Consider the following 22548-nt stretch of genomic DNA (forward strand, 5'->3'; position numbering starts at 1 on the left):
TGCTGCTGCTTCCTCTCTACTGTACTCCAATTACTATTTGACTGACTTTCAGCGTCTGATGATGTGAGCAAGCGCTTTGGTGACAGTAGGAAGGAAAAACTCCCTTTCAACAGGAAGGAGCCTCCGGCTCAGGGTTAGGGAGGAGCGGCCATCTCTTGTGAGCGGTTGTGGGGAGGAAGGAAGCATCTTCTTCTTCAGGCTCTCGTCTTTAAGAGTGCATCTCTCCAAAAAATTTGAATACTGTAAAAAGTTGTGTAGTTAATACTTTAATTAAAACACATTTCATTTCATTAAAGCAGCTATACTTTAATTAAAACAGGTAAACTCACAGTAAAACATTTTAAGCCTTTTATTTTGTTTAAATTTTGATGATTATCGCGTATGGCTCAGACATCTAGTATCTTGAATTATGATATTTCCTACGATCATTGAAAAAAGGATCTCCATTATGAAATGTCAAACTTCTGATCAGTTGTGTATGCACACAGAGCATTTGGGGCTCCTTTACCACAAATCACTGCACCCGTGTGGTGATACATGGAGGTGTTCAGCTCGGCTGTAGTTTTGGGTCAGATGTTTCGCCTTCTTGAAAATACTCCACAAATTCTTTGAGGGGCTCAAGTCAGGCAGGTGAGTTGACTGCCCGCTCAAACACAGGTAGCTGTTTTGGTGCTTTACGCCCAAAAAGGAAAAGGAAATTAGCATCTTTGTTGACTTTGGACTTGATAGAACACACTGGACCGACCACCACCGGCACGATCAAGCAGACCAACCCATCAGACTGTGGAAACATTAAAGACTTCAGTCTGTGCCTCTCTATTCTAGCTCCAGATCTTGATCTCCAAATTAAGTGCAAACTTTACTTCAATGAAAAGAGGACAGTCCAGATCTTTTTCTCCTCAGGCCAGGCCAAGACACTCCTGATGTGGTCTCAGGCTCAGGAGTATCTGGAATGTGACAGGTGTGCTTCCTGTCCTAAAGACGTCTGTGTGGCGGCTCTTTATGGAACGACTTCACCCTTTATTCAAGAACGGTAGAACTTCACAAACTTGTCTTGACATCACTGTTTCCTGCAACACTTTTCCCAACTTTCCATCAATATGCTTCCATTCGGCACTCTGTGAACAGCCAGCCTTTTCAGCAGTGACCTTCAGTGGCTTAACCTCATTATGGAGGGCACTGATGGTCATCATCTTTCACGTTAGCAGCTTCCTCATGACTGTGCTAGAAATATTACAGTATACCTTTTTAGTTGTGATGAACAAAAAGGAAAAAAATGTAACACTATATAATAAGGCCCACAAGTAAGGCTGTGAATGCCCCGTAATTAAACTGAATTTCAATTTAATCATGTTTACCTACAAATACTTAAAGGTAGGCACGAGTAACAAGTCAGGTAACGATGGAGCCTTTTTTCACCCCTTTCACAATCACGGTTTAAACAAAACTTTCTAAAGGTGAATCTCCTTTCCTGGTTTCCTGAGGTTAGGCAAGAATAAACCATTCCAGCAGTAAAAATGACGCAGTTATACTGTAAAAGTATTTACAGTATAATTTGTGTCTTCTTTCCCAGGGCGGGTTTAGGCACTACTTCAAAAGCAATTCAATATTTCTTCGTCCTGGTAAAACAGATGAAACAAAGTACTTTAAATAGTCATGTTGACTTTTTGTTGATTGTTTGTGTCTGTCACATTTTGTTTGTTCTTGTTCCAGATTTTGAACACCAAAAACCAATATCCATGCCGGACTTCCTCCTTTGAAGGAGGTATAATTCTCTGTATTATTACAGCTCTGCTGTTGGAGCCAGGCTTCCTTTCAATCAGCCTCTCTATGTTCTGCAAACACTTAACTGCAGACTATTTTGCATAATTTGAGTCTTTTCTGAGATACAAATTAAAAAATGATTCAAAAAGCCCCAAACTATGTTTAATGCTTGATCCAGCACTTGGATTGGTGTAGCCTGGTGGTGGCTGGTATGTAAGAAAACTGGGAAAACTGATGGTGACCGAGACCTTCGGCTCAGATTAGATTAACAGTTCCTACTCCTGTTATACGATCCTATTTTATTTAATAGAAAACTCCAAAGTTTACACTCTTTTTCTTTTCAAGGCCATCCAACACCCTTCGAAGGACCAACATTAGCTGCCAGACCATATGTTTGACATCAGGGACATAAAAGCTACACTGCTCAGATATGAATAAGTTACAGTAGATTACAAATCAGCTGATTCTGAAAGGGTCAGGTGGAGAAATCACTGATTTCTGTTCGAAGAGCAGGAAATGTTCTAAAAATCTTTATTGTTTCTGAGAATATTCACAAACATCTGGTTTGATTTTCAAACAGCTCGAGTTTCCTTCACTGACCAATTTGTGAATGCTGTGAACAACAGAAGAAGAAACAGAAACCACAGAAGAAGAACTTTGAATAACCTGACAGACGTTTATAAAAATGAAAACAACATTTCAATGCTACAGGGAGAAAATAATTTACAATAGAGCTGGTTTAAACACCGCCCCTCTCTGCTGCAGAGGCTCCGCCCACAAACAGCACCATAAACTGTGACCTTTAAAACGACCTCAGACAGAGAGAGGGCGAGAGACATTCAGAGAGAGAGAGAGAGAGCGGGGGGGAGAGAGAGAGAGAGCTACCTACATATAACTCAAATAAATTCAAATTTTAATCCCATTTGGAGAAATTCTGTTGACTCTGTCCAACATTGTCTCCATGACAACAGCAGAAAGAAACAACAAAGGAAGAAGAGTTCTGATTGGTCAAAAAAAATGTACAAATATCCTACAAGTCTTTTGTTTTGTTTGTTTCCAGAGTCCCGCCTCCTCCTGGTTCTGGCAACCAAGCAACAGTAACCAATCACAGTCTTCAGGAGAAAGTCGACTCCTCCTATTGGTCGGTTCTGAACTTCTTTGGTCCAGCAGATTTACTAGGGACAAAACAAAGAGGTTCAGTGAGATTTAAAGAATGATTCTACTCGTTTCAGCTTTGCATGACTCACAGCTCAGAATAATCCTTCTTTATCTTAAAAAACAAAAAAAAAAACTTAATTTAAAAAAAGCTTAATTTAATTATTGTAATTTCTTCCCTTCTAGTCACTACAGTATAATTTCCTGCTGGGAAACTTCAACATATCCAGGATCTTTCTGTTATCCGCTCCGTCAGGTCAGGCGGCCTGCAGTCATGGTGACTACAGCCCTGTGGAGGGGCAGCATGTACTGCAGTCGAAGCGTTGAGGCTGATATTTAAAGTCTAAAATCACGATGAAAATAACTGAAGGGAGTTGGCTTCGCTCTTTTTTTTGCATAAAAATGACAGACAACTAAAATATTTTAGAACAGGAAACCGTCTGAGAAACACAAACGGAGTATACTTGTGTAAAGTCAGTAAAATGGACTGGTACACTTTCACATGATCAAATGAATGTTGGGTTGTTCCCTTTTGTTTTTGAAATATAGAACAATAAAGTTGTGTCAAAGATGTCCTTACAGGTCTGCAGCGGGTCCTGATCCTGGTCTCTTCACCGCTGCTTTGGGGTCTTTACTGGTTTCTACAGAAGACAGAAAAACAAACATGAGCTCCATTTTTCTCTGAAAAACATCAGCACACCTGATCCTGGTCCTGGTGGTTCTCACCTTGCAGCCACCGGACCTGCGTGGCGGGACCGTAGCCCTTCTGGTTGCGAGCTGCAATGCGGAAGATGATGGCGGGTTTGGTTGTGTAATCGATGTGTGCGTTGGCGAGGCTGGAGGACTGGACCAGGCAGGACGGGTTGGGGCCACAGTAGACCCTCATGAAGGCCAGCTGGGTGGCACCAGAACCTGAACTGGAGGAGGAGGAGGAGGAAGCCTGGCTGGAGTGGATGGCCAGATAGACGGAGTACTCCGTGATCTTCCCCGACGTGACGGCGGGAGGCTCCCAAGTCAGCTGGGCCCCGTCCAGGTTCTGCAGGAGCAGAGGTCACATGAAAACATGAGGTTCGGCGCCCCCTACTGGTAACACTGCAGGATAATTGGCGGCCATAAAGCCTGCATCTCACCTTGCTGATCTTGATGGCACAGGGTGCTCCGGGGAAACCAGGCAGGCACGTTTTAAATGCCGACACCTCTGAGAACGCGCCACGGCCGCAGATGTTGATGCCTGCCACACGGAACTTGTAGGCTGTCCCCGGTTGTAGCTCCACCTTTCTCATTCGACTGTAGTCTGGGACCACGCCCGAGTCGTCCTGCAGGATTGGCGTCATCAAAGACATGATCAACAGGAACATCCCTGTAAACTGAATAAAACTTTATTTAAAGGCGGCGTTCTTACGTCAGGTGTGTTGTCGTCGTAGGGGACGTAGTAATGCGAGACCACCATGTTGGTGACTTTAACGATGCCGACGTCGAACCACCGATCCTCCTTCACCGACGTCTTCACCTGCAGGGGGCACACAGTTAGCCTTTTGTTAGCATGACGTTACGGTTTTGTTAGCATGTCATTAGCCTGTTTTTCAGTCGCTCACCGGCGCAGTCGGTGCGATGCCGTTGGGGGCCTCTGGCAGTGCGGCAGGTGCTTCATTCTTCACCTGCCCTGATGTCAGAGTGGGGGCGGGACCAAACGTGCTGGCCAATCGCGCAACAGCGCTCGTTACTGCCGATGATGCCAGCTCGTGTCCGTTACTCGTGTCGGCTGCCGGGTCGTTGAGGCTGTCTGCGGGAGCAAGGCCCTCTGGGAAACACAAGACATAAAATCTTATAAGGCTCATAAACTAAGCAGCAGCAAAGTCATCAGCTGATCAGGTCTGATCAGTTATTGATCAGCTATCAGTCCTGTGAGCAGATTAAAAGTGATCAAGTTTAAAAAGAGCCAAACTCAGTTCTCTTAGAAATGAAGAAAATATTTTTGGTGTGCCTGTCCTTTGATTGTCTCCTAACTAACGCTCTATGACGCTGAATGAGAATCTATCCATGGACAGGTGAGTTTGAAAGCTTCACAGGTGACTTATTTGTTCCTCACACAGAGTTGGGATCCATTTACTTTACTGCAAGTGAAAACTGATCTGTTTATTTCCTCGTCAGTTTTATTTTTTTCTGTTTTCATGCCTAAATTCATAGACGTAAGGGCCGTAGAGATTCGTTTGTAGCTAAAACAAACAGCCTAGCAACAATGACAACATTTAAATATACAATAATGACACTAAGTTTAGACTTCTGACAGCAGGTGTACCTGTAGGGATGCTGCTGTGCTGTGGCTCCGGTTCTGGCTCAGGCTCAGGTTCTGGTTGGTGGATGCTCTGCAGTTGCTGCTGCTGTTGGACGAGCGCTGCCAGCTCCTGCTGAGTCAGAACGATGGGAATAGACTGCTCCGAGCCCTCAGCGTCACCTGCACAAGACAGAATAACATCTGTCATGAAGGCAACTATGTCACACTTGATCCACACATTTTGCTTTTAAACCTTTACTTTTGTTGCACACTCAGATGTGATGAGTGAGTGGTGGACCTGACTGTGAACCCGCACACCCATCAGCTAATGACTTGTGGTCGGCAGGTCATTAGCTGATGAGATTATCCTGGATAATCCCCCCTCTGTGATTCTTACAAAAACTGTAGCATACAAAATGAACTTCATGTTTTAATCAGTATGACCTGAAACTAGCAAGGGGAGTGAGCCGTTGAACTCTTAATGTTTCCCGAGGAGGCGCTTGATCAAATAAAGGGGAGAATTGGGAAACACTGCAGTTGGCTTATCAAATCCCTGACCCCAAAGAGCAAACAGCTGGAACTGGAAACATACAAGGACACAGATATAGCTCCAGCTGTTTGAAATCTTTGGCTGGTTTTTAGTGCTCTTATGGGATGAGCAGAGTAATCAGAACCAAGACATTAATGAAGCTGTGACGTTGTGAAACTGCAGTGGTAGTGAAAGTATCACTTTTGGTGAAAAAACTACAAGTTTGAAATAAGTGAAGTAACAGCTTTTCATATTCATGGAGTTTTTACGTCCACTTACGGCCAGACGAGTCTTTAAAATAATGACATCTTCTCACCGATATGTCCCGCTGCCTGCAGTACTGCCTGTATCGTCGCCTGCTGGGCCGCTTCCTCCGTTGCTGTGGTAACAGCCAGCTGATCCGGCATCAGCGCCCCTGTCACCATCAGGGTTGTCGTCGTCCCAGAGACGTCCTCGCCTCCGTCCCCTTCAGACGACATCAACTCCTGAGGAAGACCACCGTCTGAGGACGCCATCTGAGGGTGGGGACAAGCCAATCAGCTGCCTGTAGGTGAGTGTTTGTGCAAGTGTGTGTGTGTGGACGTCTTACCTGTGCTGCCGTATCACCGCCCTCAACATGAACGTGTAACACTGCCGCTGCTGATGACATCACATCCTCTGCTTGGCTGTCTGTCTGCATAGGCTCATCCCCCTCATCTGCTGCTGTGTCCATAGCAACAGCCTCTGAGGACTCCTCCCGTGGCTGTCCGACCAACGACGAGATCTCCTGCAGAGGCACAGACATGTTGGTGTAATGTGTCATAATAGTGATGCCACGGGTGTGTGTCCTCGTGTCTGCCTCTTACAGGTATGGATGGTCCTGGTGTGGGCGTGGCCTGTGTAACAGTAGTAATAGCTCTGCTCTGATTGGCTGCTGTGGAGGGGGGCTCAGATGTGGAAGGTTCTGTGGATTCCCCCTGTTGGCTGTCTCCACCCTGCTGAGCTGAAGACCACAGGACAGGAAATGAGGTCAGTTCCTGCTGAGAATTTCAGCTCTCGTTTTTCTTTGTCTTCAAAAAGTCAGGTGTGAGCAGGTTACCTGTAGCAGTAGTGGCGGTGTTGGTGGTTCCAGTCTCGTGGGTCTCACATGGTGGATTCGAACACACCTGAAACCAGAAACGTGCACCGTTACTCTTGTTTGTAAGTCTTTAACCTGCCACAACTCACCTTCTGATCAGCTGACTCACCTGTTGGAGCCCTCCAGCTCCAGCAGTGGTGGCAGTGTTGGTGGTCCCGGTCTCGTGGGTCTCACATGGTGGTTTCGAACACACCTGCAGACACAAACAGCTGGTGTTTAACTACAGACATCACCACACCTTCAACCAATGACTGTCCACCAGTAACCTGCATGTGTCAGGAGTCAAGCGCTCTCTAACCTGTTGGAGCCCACCAACTCCAGCAGTGGTGGCGGTGTTGGTGGTCTCACACGGTGGATTTGAGCAGGTGTTCAGAATGACAGCAGGTGGAGCTGACTGCTGAGCTGCAGGCTGGTTTGAACTCATCTGAGGAGGAGAAGCGGGAACATGATGGTCATACAGAATCAGCAAAAACCCTGGAAGCCCTTACAGGACTGAGTTTTTCCTGCACTGTTAGCTAAACCGTTTTACAGACTTGACTATGCGCTCCTATAACAACCACATGCACAGTGAGCTGGTCCTCAATTGTAACGGAATGACTGAGGAGAGTCGACTCAAGTTGAGTTGGTACTACGGAGAGAAAAAAAAAGAGGCATTAGACTCCATGAACGCACCTGCAGCTCCTGTCTCATGCTCGCTGAGGCCACCGTGGCAGTGTTAGTTGTTCCTGTCTCGTGCATCTCACAGGGCGGGTTTGAGCACACCTGGTTGCTACCGCTGATGTTGGCGCTGGCGACGGTAGCGGTGTTGGTCGTTCCCGTCTCGTGCGTCTCACAGGGAGGGTTTGAGCACACCTGGTTGCTACCGCTGATGTTGGCGCTGGCGACGGTAGCGGTGTTGGTCGTCCCTGTCTCGTGCGTCTCACAGGGCGGGTTGGAGCAGACCATTGTCACTGCAGCATCATTAATAACAGCATAAACAACTTTGAAACAACGATCATGTAGTTCAACGTGCATTACAGTTTATTTCGTGCAGCAGCTAAATAGAATACTTGTGGTACTGGTTTCTGTACCTGCAGCAACTGCACTTTCCCCAGTCTCGCCCTGTGCAGTAGTTGTTGTACTCGTAATCGTAGTACTTCCAGGTTCCTCTGAAGTAGGAGAAGCCATGATAGAGACTGGCAGATCCTGGACGACCGGCTGAGCCTCTGCACCGCTTGGTGTTGTGATGAGAGTCACCTACAGAGAGAAGTTACAGTATTACTACAGAATAATGGAGAAAGAAAACTGTAAATACTAAAAACAAGTTCTGCTAGATAGTTTTTTTCATGTCCTGTCCAGTGTAACTGCAGTACTACAGTAAAGTATTCCAGTATTTCTCCAGTATTTGATGAATTACCTGCTTAGGTCCAGTGGCAGCTGTGGCTGTCGTGACCTGGCCAGCCAGTGTGGCAACAGTTGCCAGGGTGGTGATTGGCGTTGCCAAGGAGGCGTTAACCTGAGCACTGGCGGTTCCTGCCACGGTAGTGGAGATGTTTCCTGTAACCGTCCCCAGATTGGAGACACCTGCAGAGGTAAAATCACAGGTGCTGTGTTTGGACTGGTCACATGTCCACTGACACTGAACAGACTTCGCGGGGGTGCAGTGCAGCAGCCGCTGGAACATTTTGGACAGCACTATCATCGCTGCTGCAAAATCGTGAGCCAGCTGGTCGTCATCATCTCTGACCTCAAATTTGATTCAGATTTTTAACCCTGCTACTTTTGGATAATGTAGGATGGATGCTGTTGCTGTAGTTTGCATGCAAATGTTTCACTGGTGAGACATTTTATACATGTAACATATTTTTAGTGTAGAAGAGAAGTTTTAATCATGCAGCCCTGGTGCCAGAACCGACCCACTAAAGGGTCTAGTGTAGCCCACTGGACAGCTTTAAGTGTGAAAAGTCAAGCTCTTTAGAGGCCTATGTCCCATAATCTTCTTCATACCAAAAACAGAACGTCTCATGCAGTGAAAGGAGGCGTTTGTCTGGATATTAAAGCACAGACACATATAGTAGCAGAGGCAACAAAGACACGTCAATAATGCCAGACAAAAACACAAAGTGTGAAAATTCAAAATGTTTCAGGCTGATAAGGAGGACTACGTCATACAGCTGTTTCAACATCACACCCTGTGTATACTGCTTGTGAGTGTTATTAGAAAAAAGGTGCCATTAGAGTCTGGAGGAACTCAATGTTGCTCTAATGGGAGTTGATATGAGTGTGATTGGTAGACATGTCACTGCAGCACTGACAAAACAAACGTGACAAATCACACATTGTCAGGCATTAGTTTGTAGCCTCGTAGCGACAGCATCCCCATGCTGTGAGGGTCAGTGCAGGTGGGTTACCTGTGGTTCCCTTGACAACCAGCGTGGTTACTGTGCCGGGCTTGGTGCCAACACCTCCTGGCGAGACCAGTCTGACTCCGCTCATCGGGACGGTCCTGAGGATTGTGCCCGGCGTACCTGGAGCTCCTTTCAACACCAGCTACACACACACACACACACACACACACACACACACACACACACACACACACACACACACACACTAGTTACTGTGGGAGAAGTCTCCAGTTCTCCTATAGTCCAGAACACAGCATCATCTTCCTGTATTTACTCTTGTTGTCCCGCCCCAGACACACCTGACCAATGAGCAGACTGAATATTCTCATGTGGTTTGTAGTGATGTAAACAAAACAAACCAGCAACAAGTTTACAAACTCAGACCAAAGTAAACAAACTACAGGTGTGAAAACAGTCTTAGAACAAAAAAATAAATAAATCAATAGACACAGCTTTGTTAATCAGGGTTTCCATCAAAAACAAACAAACACAAAAACTCACTGCCTGTACAGTATTTGAACTGGGGCTATTACAGTTTTAAAAAATTAATAAAGTTTAAACCTGAGAGTGGAGAAAAGAAAAAGTAGTTAACTGAAAAAACAAAAAGTACTAGATTTTTGGAAAAAACAAAACTTTATGACCTAGAACTAGAAAACTAAAAGGAAAAGAAAATATATTTAGTCTTAATATTTAACAGTTTTGTTAAAACCTGTCAGCACAACCAGCCTGATGAGGCTTGAGCTACAAATGCACTGAATTTAATAGTTTTAGCCATTTTAAATATCAATATCACAAATTAAAATTTAATGTGTAATCAATTAAAAAACATTAAATAAGAAAAAACAAAACTATAATAACTGTGATGACAGGCGGATCATGGTGACTGTGAGCCAATAACATGAACAACTGAAGAGAAAAGCTTTGCGGCCTCCTTGCTGCACTTTGTACACGCCACTTTAACCTGATGATAAAAGAGCATAAAGATGACAGCGATGTGGCAACAGAGGGTTCATGTAAAGGAGCCTCAAGTGTCTCATTGGGTATAATTTTTTTAATTGAATACTTGTGGGTTGGTGTCTAATGTAACTGATGTGGTGTCAAATGTGGCGGATGTGGCATCTAATGTGGCTGATACATGGAGTACATCAGATTACCGTCTATTAAACAAACACACGACCAACACAGACTTCCGAGGATTGTTTTCTGACAGTTTCTCGCAGATTTCTAAGCTTAAAGTTTTTTTCCTGATATTCTATAACCAACAAGTCTCATCAGTCTGATTCGTTCAGCCTGCTGTATTAGTGTTAGAAACAAAGTTGAATTTTACTGTCTGCATGTTCACGCATTACAGTGTGTGTGTGTGTGTGTGTGTGTGTGTGTGTGTGTGCATTACCTGTGTGACCCCCTGCTGGCCACCTGCAGACACTTTTGGCACGGTGGTGAGGATTTTTCCAGCGGTCCCTGGAGTCACCATCTTGGTAGTCAGGATGGTGATCGGACTGTTTCCACCTGGAAGGGAGGAGCTTCACTCAGTCATCCACCACATTAAACATTAAACTGGACTCACAGTGGTCCGACTTTCTTTCAGGAATGTTCCTGGGGGAGTGAAATGACCCCAATGTGGCAGTCGTAATAAGAGCCGGTCGAGTTCTCTTAATGCAGCAAAAGGTTTCTCTGCTTTTTTATCTCCTTTACCAATGAAACAACTGTTCTAACCAGGCAGAACCTACAACACTGAAACACTGAAGTGAGGCTATTGGATGTGTTACTGGCTCTTTAAATCATGTAAGGCTTTGAAGTGTGTGTGCTGGTGTTGTACCTGCGCCTCCCTGCAAAGCTGACACTGGGATGGTCTTAATGATGGTGGTTCCGGGTTTGGAGGCTGCCGGCGCGACGCCCAGGATGGTGGGTTTCCCTGCTGAGGATCCAGCCTGTGCCGTGCTGAGGATGGTGGTCTGCTTACCATCGGCAGATGATACCAACTTCAGGATGGTTCCTGCAGGGAGACCGCCCTTAGCCTGACAGGAAGCCGGAGGAGGAAGAATCGGGGTTACTGAGTTTTTTAAATTTTTTAAATTCTAGTCAGAGAAGAAACTTACATTTAACGTTGTATAACACCATGCAGATAAATTAATGACGTAAAAAAAAAAAAAAAAAAAAAGAGTTCCCAAACTTTAAGCAGTTTTTAAATGGATTTGACTGGTGATTCTAAACATTGTTTATTAATCGTCCCAGTGAGAACTGAAACTGAAGTCAGGGGTGTCTCAGTATTCGTTTACAGAGGGGGTTCAAACTCATCAGGACTCTGGGACCAGTACCTGGAGGATCTGAGTTACTGCGTTGCTCCCAGCCTGGACCGTAACGGCACCACTCTGAACTGGTTTGGTCTGGACCAATGATACCACTTTGCCCAGGCTGCTGAGGTTACTGAGCTGATACAGAGGGAGGGATGATGTCATAAACAGCACTCTGACCCACATGCTGATATCAGATAAATTATCATCTAAACCAGCGCTGCAGCTGACATCACTCACCAGTGTCCCGCCTCCTCCCATGCTCAGTGGACTGTTAACCAGAGTGATGGTCTTTGTGACTCCACCCACCACCGTCGTGACCACCTGAGCCTGCTGAGAGACGGTCACCGTGCCCGACTTATGGACCGTGATGATTGGCCTGCTGGGGGTCCCAGGGTTGGAGACAGAGGCCCCACCCACCTGGGCTGCAGCCGTCTTCAACATTCCCGTGGCCACGTTACTCACCTGAGAAAAAGAGCAAGATGTTACACGTCACCTGCCGCGTGTTCTGATGTAATCCTGCGTCTTGGAGGCGTCAAGTCGAGTTTTATCTTTACCACTTTGACAGGCAGACTGCTCGTTCCTGGACTGACAGCGACAGTCTTCACTAGGGTTGCTCCTGCGGGGACATTCAGCACCGTTGCTGTAGATGGAGGGATCTTCTGAGTCGCTGCAGCTGCCGCCGCCAATGCTGCCATGCCACTCATCTGAGGATTGCTGCCGATTGGCTGAGGGGAGACAGGATTAAGCCATGATAACAGGAACATTTGAAAAATATGAATGATAATCCATATCAAAGTTTATGACAGTATACAAAGTGTTTGTTACAGGAACAAATCCCGTTTTACCAGATTATCCACGCTTACATGGACGACATGAAACAGTGCAGAGCGAAGTGTGACACCTGTACTGAGGAGGGTGGGAGGTGAGGTGAAAGCTCATAAGAAAGTTCTGTTTACCGTTTGACCGGGCTGAGCAGGTACCACCATACGAACACCTGCAGGAAGTGTCGTCACACCAACTGGCGACTTGGGCATGGCCTGTCTCACTGTGACGATGGAGGCTCCACCTGTTGTACCTGGAGCTGATGGCACTTTCAAGATTGCTGCAGAAACAAAAAGATAGGTGAGGGACATTCATGTGTACCTGCTCGACCACCACTACATCTACCTGTGCAAGTGTGGAGACCCACCTGGTGCTTTAGCAGCTGCAGCCAACGGGGTTCCAGCTACAGATGCAGTGGGAGTAGGGACGAGTGTGATGCCGGACAGGGGGACAGTTTGGTTGGCTGGTACTGCTGTGACGGGGGCAGAGCTTTTGGGGGAGCTGGCTCCAGGTGTGGCAATAGTGGGGGAAGGGGTTGTGGCAGGTGAGGAGGCCGCAGGTGTGGCAGGAATGTCGTACTTCTGCAGCTGTAGCAAGTAGGTGTCTGCGGTCTGTGACGGCCCCCAGCTCACCTCCAGAGACGTAGTGTTTGCCCGCACCAGCTGCACCCGAGAGGGGGCACAGGGACGCTCTGAGAACAGGTCAGACAAATTATACCAGGTCAGACTGTCAGCTCAGGTAAAACAGCACTAGTACACCTCTGCTAGTGCACTCACCGGTCTCCAGGTACCAGAGGTCTTTGCAGCACACCTGGTTGTTCCAGGCCTTCCTGTATCCATCTCTGCCGCTCCAGATATAAAGTCTGGAGTTGATGGCGACGCTACAGTGACCTGCGCGAGCTCTGGGGATGTTCTCCTCTGAAGTGTCCATCAGCACCGTTTCCCAGCACATTGTGTCTGGAGGCAGACAAGTGAACTCACAGTTTTGTCGTTTGTGTGATGAATTCCTCTTTAGTTTCAGTTATTTATGCACATGTAGAACATCTGTTATGTCAGCAATATAATTTACATGACCCGGCATGAACATGAGCACTCAGCACCACACATGTGAAGAGCCACTGTGAGTGTTGCTGTGTATCTGAGTGTGTATTTGTACCTAGGTTGAGGCAGGCCAGTGTGTTGGTGCACTTCCACTCCTTCTCATGAGTCGCCACTTTAACATCATCCATCACCAGAGGAACCCAACCTCCAAAAACATACATCCTGAAAGAAAACAGTCGGGATTTCAGCATGCAGTAGTAGAATACAGCTCAGACGTCTGGGATCACTTAAGAGTCCTTGTTTAGATATCTGACCCCCATCCACTTTCAGCCACTTATGCAGGTCCAGATTGTAAGGGCAGCAGTTTAAGCAGAAACACAGTGTCTCCAAGCCATCTGACATAATCTCTCCTGTGTGCCTTCAGTTCTCCCACAAGTTCCAAGTTCATCAAGTAGACTGATTTCACTTTTCTTCAGTTATAGCAGTGCTCAAGATGATAGATTACTCCGTCACCAAAGTAACCAAAATACATCTAAAACGCACACATTAACCTGCCGCAGTTCCTCTCCGTCACACAGCCTAACTCTGGCATCTATCTGCTCCTCGTCTAAAGTTCAGTCACAACAGCAGCTGAATAACCAGCGTACTCCAAACATCCTTCTCCACAGAAAGGTTTTCCAGTTCCTCTTATTGAAACCTGAAGTGCTCAAAGATCATATATTCAATATCTCTAGAAACTTCTGGGTATTCCCCGGTGTTCCCACCCAGTTCCAGGTTTCCCCAGATAACCTCCAGATAGAAGCACCAGGACCACCTCAGCTGGCTTCTTTCAAATTTGGGCTGTTAACAAAAATCAGCCAACAACTGTGTGACTGCCAACAAAAAGAGCCATTCAGGGACAGAAAAGTTATTATAATAAAGGCTCTTAGGCCTTTACGACAGGCGTGTGGTGAGTGACCTCTGCTTTTGCAATTAATACAATAGTAAAAGTCACACTGTCGATATGCAAGTTCAGTACAGTGGCAACCTGATGGCTAGATAGCAGAGCTGTCCCTTCAACCGCTGCTGTTTAAAGTCCTCAAGAGAGAAAAAAAAAGCTCTGGGATGCTGACACTTTATTTGAAATACAATCAAATCAAATCAAAAATAAACAAGGAGATCTCAAAGTGAATCCAGTCTTTTGAATGGATGCGTGCGTGCGTGTGTGTGGGGGGCTGCGCGTACTTGTTGTTGATGGTGGTGGCGGAGTGCAGACTGCGAGGTAGGGGGGCCGTCCCACCGAGGCCTGGTTTGCTCCACACCAGAGAGTCTGTGTTATGAAGAAGACAGGAACCAATGAGAAGTCAGTACAGCTTTTTTTGGACTCGAGTGTCCCATTTTTTGATTGTTTTTTTTTTTTTTTTGCTCTGTTTACTTCAGACCAGATGTTTTGTAAATTTAACAGCTGTTGAACCAGGACCCTCATCTCCACAGAACTACACAAACACTCAGCAATGACACCACCTCACCTATGTCGAGGACCCACAGGTCCCCCAGCCGGCAGCCACTCATGCCTCCGTAGATGATTAACCTGCTGGCCCCGTGGTTTGTCGTCACCACCGCCGTGTGACTCTCTCTGGGTGGTGGTGGTGGGCCGGACGTTGCTGGAATCTCCCAGCCGACCACGCTGGAGCCCGGCCGCAGCTCCAGACAGTACAGGTCATTCAGGTATCTGAGGGCAGAGGTCAAAGAACAGGCTCAAGGTCTGTATCTGGACCAATAGTTTTTTTGCTCTGGCTCCCGACGTTTCCTACCTGGGGATGTTGTTTTTGGGATCTTCGCTATCGTTGGCAAGTCCACCAAAAAGGTAGCACCGGCTTCCAATCAGAGAGAAGCTGTGTCCAAGACGGGGGCAGGGGGGTGGGCCATTCTTTGGCGCTTTGGCCTTCAGACGTTTCCACTCCCAGCGACTCGCCTGAAGGTATAAGGTGTTACATAGTGAAACTTTCATGAGCTTTATAAAGCTTCATAAAGACTTACAGGCTCTGCAGACACTTTGCATTACTGTTTTTTTACTACATTTACAGTTGGGATGAATGAATAAAAAGAAAGAAAGAAAGACAGAAAGAAAGAAGCGTAGCCATGCTAATCAGCTCTGTACCTACAGGCTAACACACTGCTGTCTACACCATCAATCGTCATCTGTGATAGTTAGCGTCTGACCATCCAGAGACCCCGCTCCCTGCAGTAGCATCACTGACCTGCAGCTCATATAGGTCGTTGCTGTATTTGCCGTACTCCACCATCCCTCCGAACACCAGCAGCCTCGTCCCATCACACACGAAGCCATAGGCGGCACAGCCGGGGGGGATGTCACCACGGACTGCAGGGATGAACCACTGATTGGTGGCTGAAAGTCAGATTGGTCAGATGTTATTCAGGATGTTCCTGATTTTCAGTGTTTCATGATAGCAATGTAACTTCTCGACCCAGTTGGGACCATTAAAAGAGTCACTGTGAAATCTGGGAGACTGAACTGAACCTCTTAACACATGCTCTGACACCACACACACTACGAGTAGGGATGCAGGAATCTAATATTTGGTTGGAACATCGGATCAACCCCCCACTCAGAAAACGGGACCTGCTTAATTTCTCCATATTTCATTTGTTGCAGGACAGCAGTTAGTGGGTGTGGAGGAAGCTGACAGCAAAGTGTCAGCAGTTTGGAGGTTTTTCATGCTTGCTACACAACACCTTTTCTTTTTATGTTTGCAAAATGTCTTTTGGTTAACAGCAAACTGTGGTTAAAGTGCGCTGACAAAACTGAAAAGCTCGAATGGGAAGATGATCCAGCCGCTCGAGTCTTATGTTCAGTCAGAGAGATTTGATACGTGGAACATACAGTTACACACTCTACATGGTAGACCCTAACAAGGTCATTGGTTTGGTCTAACACTTGCTGGAAAGTTTTATTAAATTATGTTATTCACAGAGTTTAATGATCACTGTGACAAATTTTCATGACAAATATACAAATATTTCAAGAGATTTAAACAGGGACAATGAGAGAAATCCCCATTACAAACTTTAGAAATGATATTATTAGAACTTGTGTTTTCCTGAAAAAAGCTCATTTAGATTTGGAACATTTGCAGCCTGCAAGTTCACATCAATGAGATGTGAACTTGGCATGAAAACACAGACTACATACAAAAACGTTTAAATCTACATCAACTGAAAGAAACACATTCAACAAGTATGAACAGCAGCCCCAGAGAATGTTATTAAGGAAATAAAACAGTACAAATACGCTTGACACCAATTGGCTCAAAATACATTTGTGCTTTGAACCTAAAGCTTTAGGAAATCATCAACAACACAATCTTCACACACAGCAATTAAGTTTTCTTAGATAACGTCTTGATGCATTCTCAATCATCCAGGAAAGTAAATCTCCAAAAAGTTGATTCTGTTCATCTGGATGTAGCGTTTTGTGGGAGAAACGTTTCATCACTCAACCAAGTGACTTTTTCTGTGTCAGCTGACTGCAGGTTTCCCCAATCATTATAAACAGTACATTGGCATAATGACTGAAACCAGCCCACTGAGGGAACAATGGGCTGGGAGGTCAGTTCCTTAATCTTAATCATGCAAATTCTCATGACCACTGATCAATAGCCATGAGTACCATACAAAACGCTAAGTCCCGATGAACAGAATCAACTTTTTGGAGATTTTCTTAGATAACTGTTTTTTTTAAATAGTAACTTTGCTTTCTGCTTATTTTATTAAAAATGCCCGATGTAAACGGAATAACTTAGTCAAGTCGTAAATATGTAAAATTTTGTGATATATGCAGATTTTTATCCGCAGTCGATTGCAGGTCAGAACCACGATAGAGAACGATAAAATAAAGACAACCATATTAAACAAATAACGACCCCACAAACCACTTGGACGCAAATACAAAAACACTAAAAACGAATTTTGAAACGTAAGTGTCTTTAAACTGGCTTGTTTTTAAAGTGTTTTTCTTTATTTTCTGCAGCAACGTGGGGGTGTGTCCATGTGACGTCAGCAATGTTTTCAGTAAAAACGCGCCATTTCTCTCTGTGCTTCTGCCAGAGCCGCCCGGTTAGCCGCTAGCTGTCTGCTAACCTTGTTAGCATGCGGAGCGGGGCTAGTAGGTTTTATTTGGTAGTCTGAGGTTAGCCTAGCGTAGCCTAGCAGGCTAAGGGTTATTATTTATTTAGCATTTCAGCCTCATTAGTCACAAGCAGAACACATCTCCGCTCTCTTAGCTCTTTAGCACAGTTAGCTTCGAGATAGCATATAAATTAATTTAGCATGCAGCCACACAGACCATATTCATAATTATTTGGACACATGGAGCATATGAATCGTACCTGTGTTGTAGACATGCAACTCATCCACGATCCCCTCGTTCCCCCCGCCGAACACCACCATCAGCTCCTTAATGGCTACGGCCCTGTGTCCGTGCCGGGGCCGTGGGACTGGACCAGTCGATCCTACGACGCGCTTCCAGCGGGGCTGTAGCACCGCTGGCCTCCTCGGTTTGGCTTCCATTGGGCTGTTCTCTTGGTGCGCTCCTCTCGGTCCTCAATGACAGACAAAGATCAAAATTCAGTCGCGAGTTTAAAACGGTATGCGGCTGGCATTAGCCCGCTAACTAGCGCCAGAAGCTAACTAGCCGGCTAATGTCCCTGACGTTGTTGTATGGCTAACTAGCTTCTGCTACCAGGATTAAAGAGCCGCTCTGTGAGCTGCGGTCTAACCCGGATCCGTCCCCTTTTATTGGACCTACTATATAAAAAAGCCTTCCTTTCTAGATCCAGCCGCAGACTCGGGCTCAGACAGAGACCACTGGGGTGCTATCCAGCCCAGTAGGCGCTGCTTGGAGACGGGAGGAAGCCGCCAATAGCAGCTCAGGCTAACACAAATGAGCATACGGCTGCAGCGTGCAGCGCTGTGAGCCCCGGAGGCAGCAGGCTGCTATCAGACACGCAGAGCGGCCGGGGCGGGAGCCGCCATCTTGCTGCTAGCAGAAGCCGCTGAAAATGGCAGTGAAGCTAGGTGGCTAACAGCTAGCAGCTAACAGACAACTTCCTGTCCTCAGTAGTAACCTCTGTATACAAAACAGTGACTTATTAGCTCCGTGAGCAGCTTTCAGTCTACTGTATTAAACTTTATAACTTAATTTAATCTGTACATTTACAATAGTGGGAATAAATATTAATTAAAAAATAATTACTTCATTTCTAAAAGTCTGCTGAAAAATTCAAAATCACTTTACAATCTGAATACAGAATCAAAAACTTTGATCAGTTCAGCCATCATCTGCTCATATAGACCCCAAATGACAGAAAACCGCTGGCAGATTCAAATAACCTGGAACTAACTAATCTTATTACTGCATTTTTTAAATTTATTGTGTACTTATTACAAGAATGTATTTGATTACCTTCTTAGATAATAATTTTTTACACTGGAGTCCGGAGGCATATAAAAGATTAATATAAAAGATGAATTAAAAAAAGCTAACCTTCATGTGTGAGTTTTGAAAGAAATGTGTAAAACTTGCTTGAATGACTGTTTTAAGTCATTATTTGTGCCTGAATGACTTGCAGCATTTAAACTCAGCAGTTCCAGTCAGGATGCAGAAGATCCTGGAGCTCTGGCCTGCTCTGATTGGCTGCCTCCCTGTCGGGTGACTGATGATGCTCTGGACACTGGAAAACTGACAGTTGTGGACTTGACTGAGCTGGTTGTTGAATGTTTGTTTAAACAGCATTGCTGCTGACAGGTAGCATAAATATGTTTCACCTCCAAACTGGGATTTTCCCCCCTGACTGTGTCACCCGAAAAAACTGGAGGGATTCGTAAAAGGCCCAGAGCTAAAAGTGACGCCATCGCCGTGCTGCTTCATCCACCCAACAGAAAAACACAAATTTCAACCTTGCAGAGAGGAAAAGCTGCAAATTTGGGATTCTTACACTTTTCAGTGCACATTATATTTAATTAAAATTTATAATTACATTAACTAAACGTTTGGCCCGAATTTAGTCAAAACACCCTAACCTTCCATCTTAGACACCTACTGGAGTGGTTTTCAAATGCTGTTTTTATGGGTGAAAGAGTTAAATATGCCACACAACGTGAATGTTTTCAACAGGACGTGACCCAAATTCTCAAGGCCTGGTGCCGCGCCTGCCTCTGCCTGATGGCCCTGAGAGTTTGCCGTCATCTACCATTAACAACAACCAGTCAAAGCGGAGGGTCCCTCCAAGCAGACCCAATATAGCATCGACGTTTTTAGATACTCAAACAGAACAACACACCGGCGCTTCTGTGATAAACACACCAAAAAACTAACAGACTAACTGCAAAATAAACACAGAAAATTGTATTAAGGAACGGTTTACATGAAGTTGTTTTTAAAAATAACTTTGTGAACACTTGGATAGCTTCACCCTGACCTCGCCCATTATATAACACGCTATATTTAATCAGCCATTTTGCAGCGCTATTGACATTCTCTACAGTAAATGTCACAACAGAGCTCAACAGCTACTTTTTTATAAGGTCTCTGTTTCCAGAATTGAATTTCCTATTTCAGGAAATCCTTTTACAAAGAGTTTTAATCCTTGAACCGAGACAACCAGCTGAGAGGTGACCTTTGACCATAAAAAGATTTCATTAGTATTAAAAAAAAAAAAAAGGAAAATGGAAAAAAAGACAAAGGTTCAAAACTGTGTACATAATTACATAATTATATAAGGAATCACTCATCACATAATTAACTGCAAATCCAAGACTCCACAGCAAATGGCCGTAAACCCCTTAAATGCGATGCTTTCATTGTTGTAGGGCTTCTATGGTTAATATGTTGTACAATAACAGTTTGAATGGATTTTTGTAGTTTGTGTTGCATTATGTTTAAGTATCGCCTCCTTATTGATCTGGCACAGAGCTTTGCACCTGATGCAATCAGCACTCTTCTGGTTTCTAAAGTTTCACACTCTCAAAGCAACCTGATGATCATAGGTTTAAACATTTCCATGGCAACAGCGGCCTCCACCACAGATGTAGGATTATAGGTTGAAAAGTTCTACCCATTCCACCCAGGACATCTAGTCTATGTCCTGTAACTTTACGAATAAAATTCATTCTTGCTGACACAAGACTGTGGATTCTACAGCAGCACTATCATGGTTTTACAACACCATACGGAAGATCCTACATCTATCAGCTTAGACCATCACTGACCGGAAACTTCCAGTGTCCTAAAAATCAGGATAATCCGAGCAGCAGCACGTTTTGCTCAAGCTGAAATATTTTTCACTTGTACAGGCACATTCTCATCAGCTGCATCAAATTCACCCCATTGCCTAAGCTTTGCTAAGTATTTCATATGAAACCACCCCTGAACTGTTTGTACCACATCACTGTGTAATTAACTGTTAATTTTCTATTAGGAAAATTATGGCTCTTCATCTCACCCTATTGCTAGCACGGTCCTCCTTCACTACATTCATTAATCTTCTCTGTGGTCTTCCTCGTTTCCTCCTCTCTGGCAGTTCTATCTTCATCCTGCATCCTTTGTCCAATATATCCTCTATCCCTCGAATGCACATCTCAACCTTGCCTTCCCTTTCAATTTCGGTTATCCTTCTGTCACGAGTTCCCAATGACGCTTGTCTGCACTTACTCCATCCACCCTTCTTCTTCACCTCTCTTGTGCACTGTCTGTTACTTTGGATGGCTGAACCCAGGTATTTAAACTCATCTACCTTCAAATCAAGCTGCAGTTTCACTGTTACACCTTTCTCCCTCTCATTCACACACATGTATTATGTCCTGCATCTATTACATTTAACTTCATAGAGAATTTTTTACATTACTATAGTGTAAAATTTACAGCTGAGCTTCTTTACACAGATTTGTATTTTAGATATTTATTTTTTGGACACATATACTTTAACAACATCAGTATCGTTGTTTTCACCGTGTCCTGCTAATGCTCTGCTGTTTGTTTCAGAAACATGGAAGTGCTTGCTGTGACCAAGTGGACAATCCAAACACAGCCAGCTGAACTCCCATTGAAACCTTACACGGGCTGTTTCACGTCGGAACAATTAAAAGCTCCGGTACACCTGCTGTTCTCCGCTTCCGGTTAGCTCGGCAGGTAACCGACGCACCTGGCTGCACTTTTATTTGCTGCTCAGTAACATTCATGACAACATAAGTGGAATCCAGCGCCACAGCTATTTGCTAGCTAATGCTAAAACCCACCGCTAGGATAAAGCTGTTAGCATGCACTCACAAAGCTAACCGGCTAACTTGTATAATGTTTTATTTATTTCGTATCTTCTTTATCACAACTGTAAATTAAACCTGGAGAAAAATCAAAACGTTTAGGAGCTGTTCTATGAGACATTTTAGATCCCCTGGGTGAAACAAGTATTTGTCCACCTAACCAAAACAAAACCATTTTCTCTCTACGGGAAGCCGGCGGGCTATCTGCCCATTCTGATCCGGAAACTGAGCGTAAAAGCAGACGTTAGCAATTCTGCAGGGCTGCTAATGCTAGTCTACTTTATTAATGTGCTGTTAGCAGACCGTTCTCGTGCTAACCAAAGATTATCATCGTTGTATCAGATAGCGTCCAACATTAGCTGAAATGACCACAAAGAGCTGCAGGTAGCCGTACGGATAGCTTAGCCAGCACAGAAGCTTCATTAATGATTAGCATCTGCTAAGTTAATAGTGGTTAACTGATGGAGCTTTCACCAAACTTCCTGTTAAAAATGATTCTTTAGCCCGCGGGCTTGAGTAGCTCTGGAACGGTTAATGTAGCTCAATAACGAGCTTGCATTAAATAAGTAGCTGGTTATGCTAACGGCTGTTAGCACTGACGTCCCTTCCCTCAACAAACATGGCGGCAGTACCGTTAACCGCTCAAACAGGCTGAAAAGTCGCGAGTAGCATTCGACCCGGTCCTGCCCGGTCCGGTCTGGAGTACTTACTCACTTTGCGGATTCTGTCGTGTACAGTCAGACTGAACTCACAGCAATCTTTCAGTAGCTTCAAACGCTCATCTTCATCTTCGACATGCCGTTCAAAGAGACGCCATTTCCTCCCCAACTTCACGGCGCAATA

At 45.0% G+C, this 22548-nt stretch overlaps 1 protein-coding gene across 4 annotated transcripts; it reads right to left on the reverse strand.

Moving 5' to 3' along the window:
* Window positions 1–2278: 2278 nt before the first annotated feature.
* On the reverse strand, window positions 2279–22548 carry hcfc1b (host cell factor C1b). Of its 4 annotated transcripts, none has more exons than XM_085392861.1 (32): window positions 22420–22548; window positions 17775–17987; window positions 15627–15775; window positions 15180–15340; window positions 14895–15097; window positions 14611–14695; window positions 13502–13608; window positions 13123–13302; window positions 12714–13037; window positions 12481–12626; window positions 12079–12249; window positions 11762–11986; window positions 11546–11659; window positions 11047–11245; window positions 10621–10736; window positions 9231–9369; window positions 8237–8403; window positions 7911–8076; window positions 7513–7790; window positions 7139–7264; window positions 6950–7033; window positions 6802–6868; window positions 6569–6705; window positions 6313–6489; window positions 6040–6238; window positions 5219–5374; window positions 4515–4720; window positions 4322–4429; window positions 4050–4235; window positions 3646–3955; window positions 3500–3560; window positions 2279–2939 (listed from the first exon to the last, which is right to left on the reverse strand). In XM_085392861.1, exons 2-32 carry the CDS (start codon window positions 17953–17955, stop codon window positions 2900–2902), a joined length of 4968 nt encoding a protein of 1655 aa, XP_085248987.1. In that variant the 5' UTR covers window positions 17956–17987; window positions 22420–22548; the 3' UTR covers window positions 2279–2899. The 4 variants fall into 4 exon arrangements, with proteins under 4 accessions (XP_085248987.1, XP_085248986.1, XP_085248989.1 ...); XM_085392860.1 differs by having other exon boundaries at window positions 22416–22541; XM_085392863.1 differs by having other exon boundaries at window positions 22458–22524.

Source organism: Rhamphochromis longiceps, linkage group LG20, assembly GCF_057381845.1.
Source record: "Rhamphochromis longiceps isolate RC_006_pf linkage group LG20, R_longiceps_female_GT1.1, whole genome shotgun sequence".
NCBI classification, from domain to species: Eukaryota; Metazoa; Chordata; class Actinopteri; order Cichliformes; family Cichlidae; genus Rhamphochromis; species Rhamphochromis longiceps.

Excerpts from the sequence above, each read along its gene's own strand:
- hcfc1b (XM_085392861.1), bottom strand. The coding sequence starts at position 17,955 with ATGGAAGCCAAACCGAGGAGGCCAGCGGTGCTACAGCCCCGCTGGAAG. Across the intron at positions 8,077-8,236 it reads CTGCCACTGGACCTAAGCAG|GTGACTCTCATCACAACACC; the intron begins GTAATTCATCAA and ends TTCTCTCTGTAG. Across the intron at positions 2,940-3,499 it reads TCAGGACCCGCTGCAGACCT|TAAATCTGCTGGACCAAAGA; the intron begins GTAAGGACATCT and ends TTTTGTCCCTAG.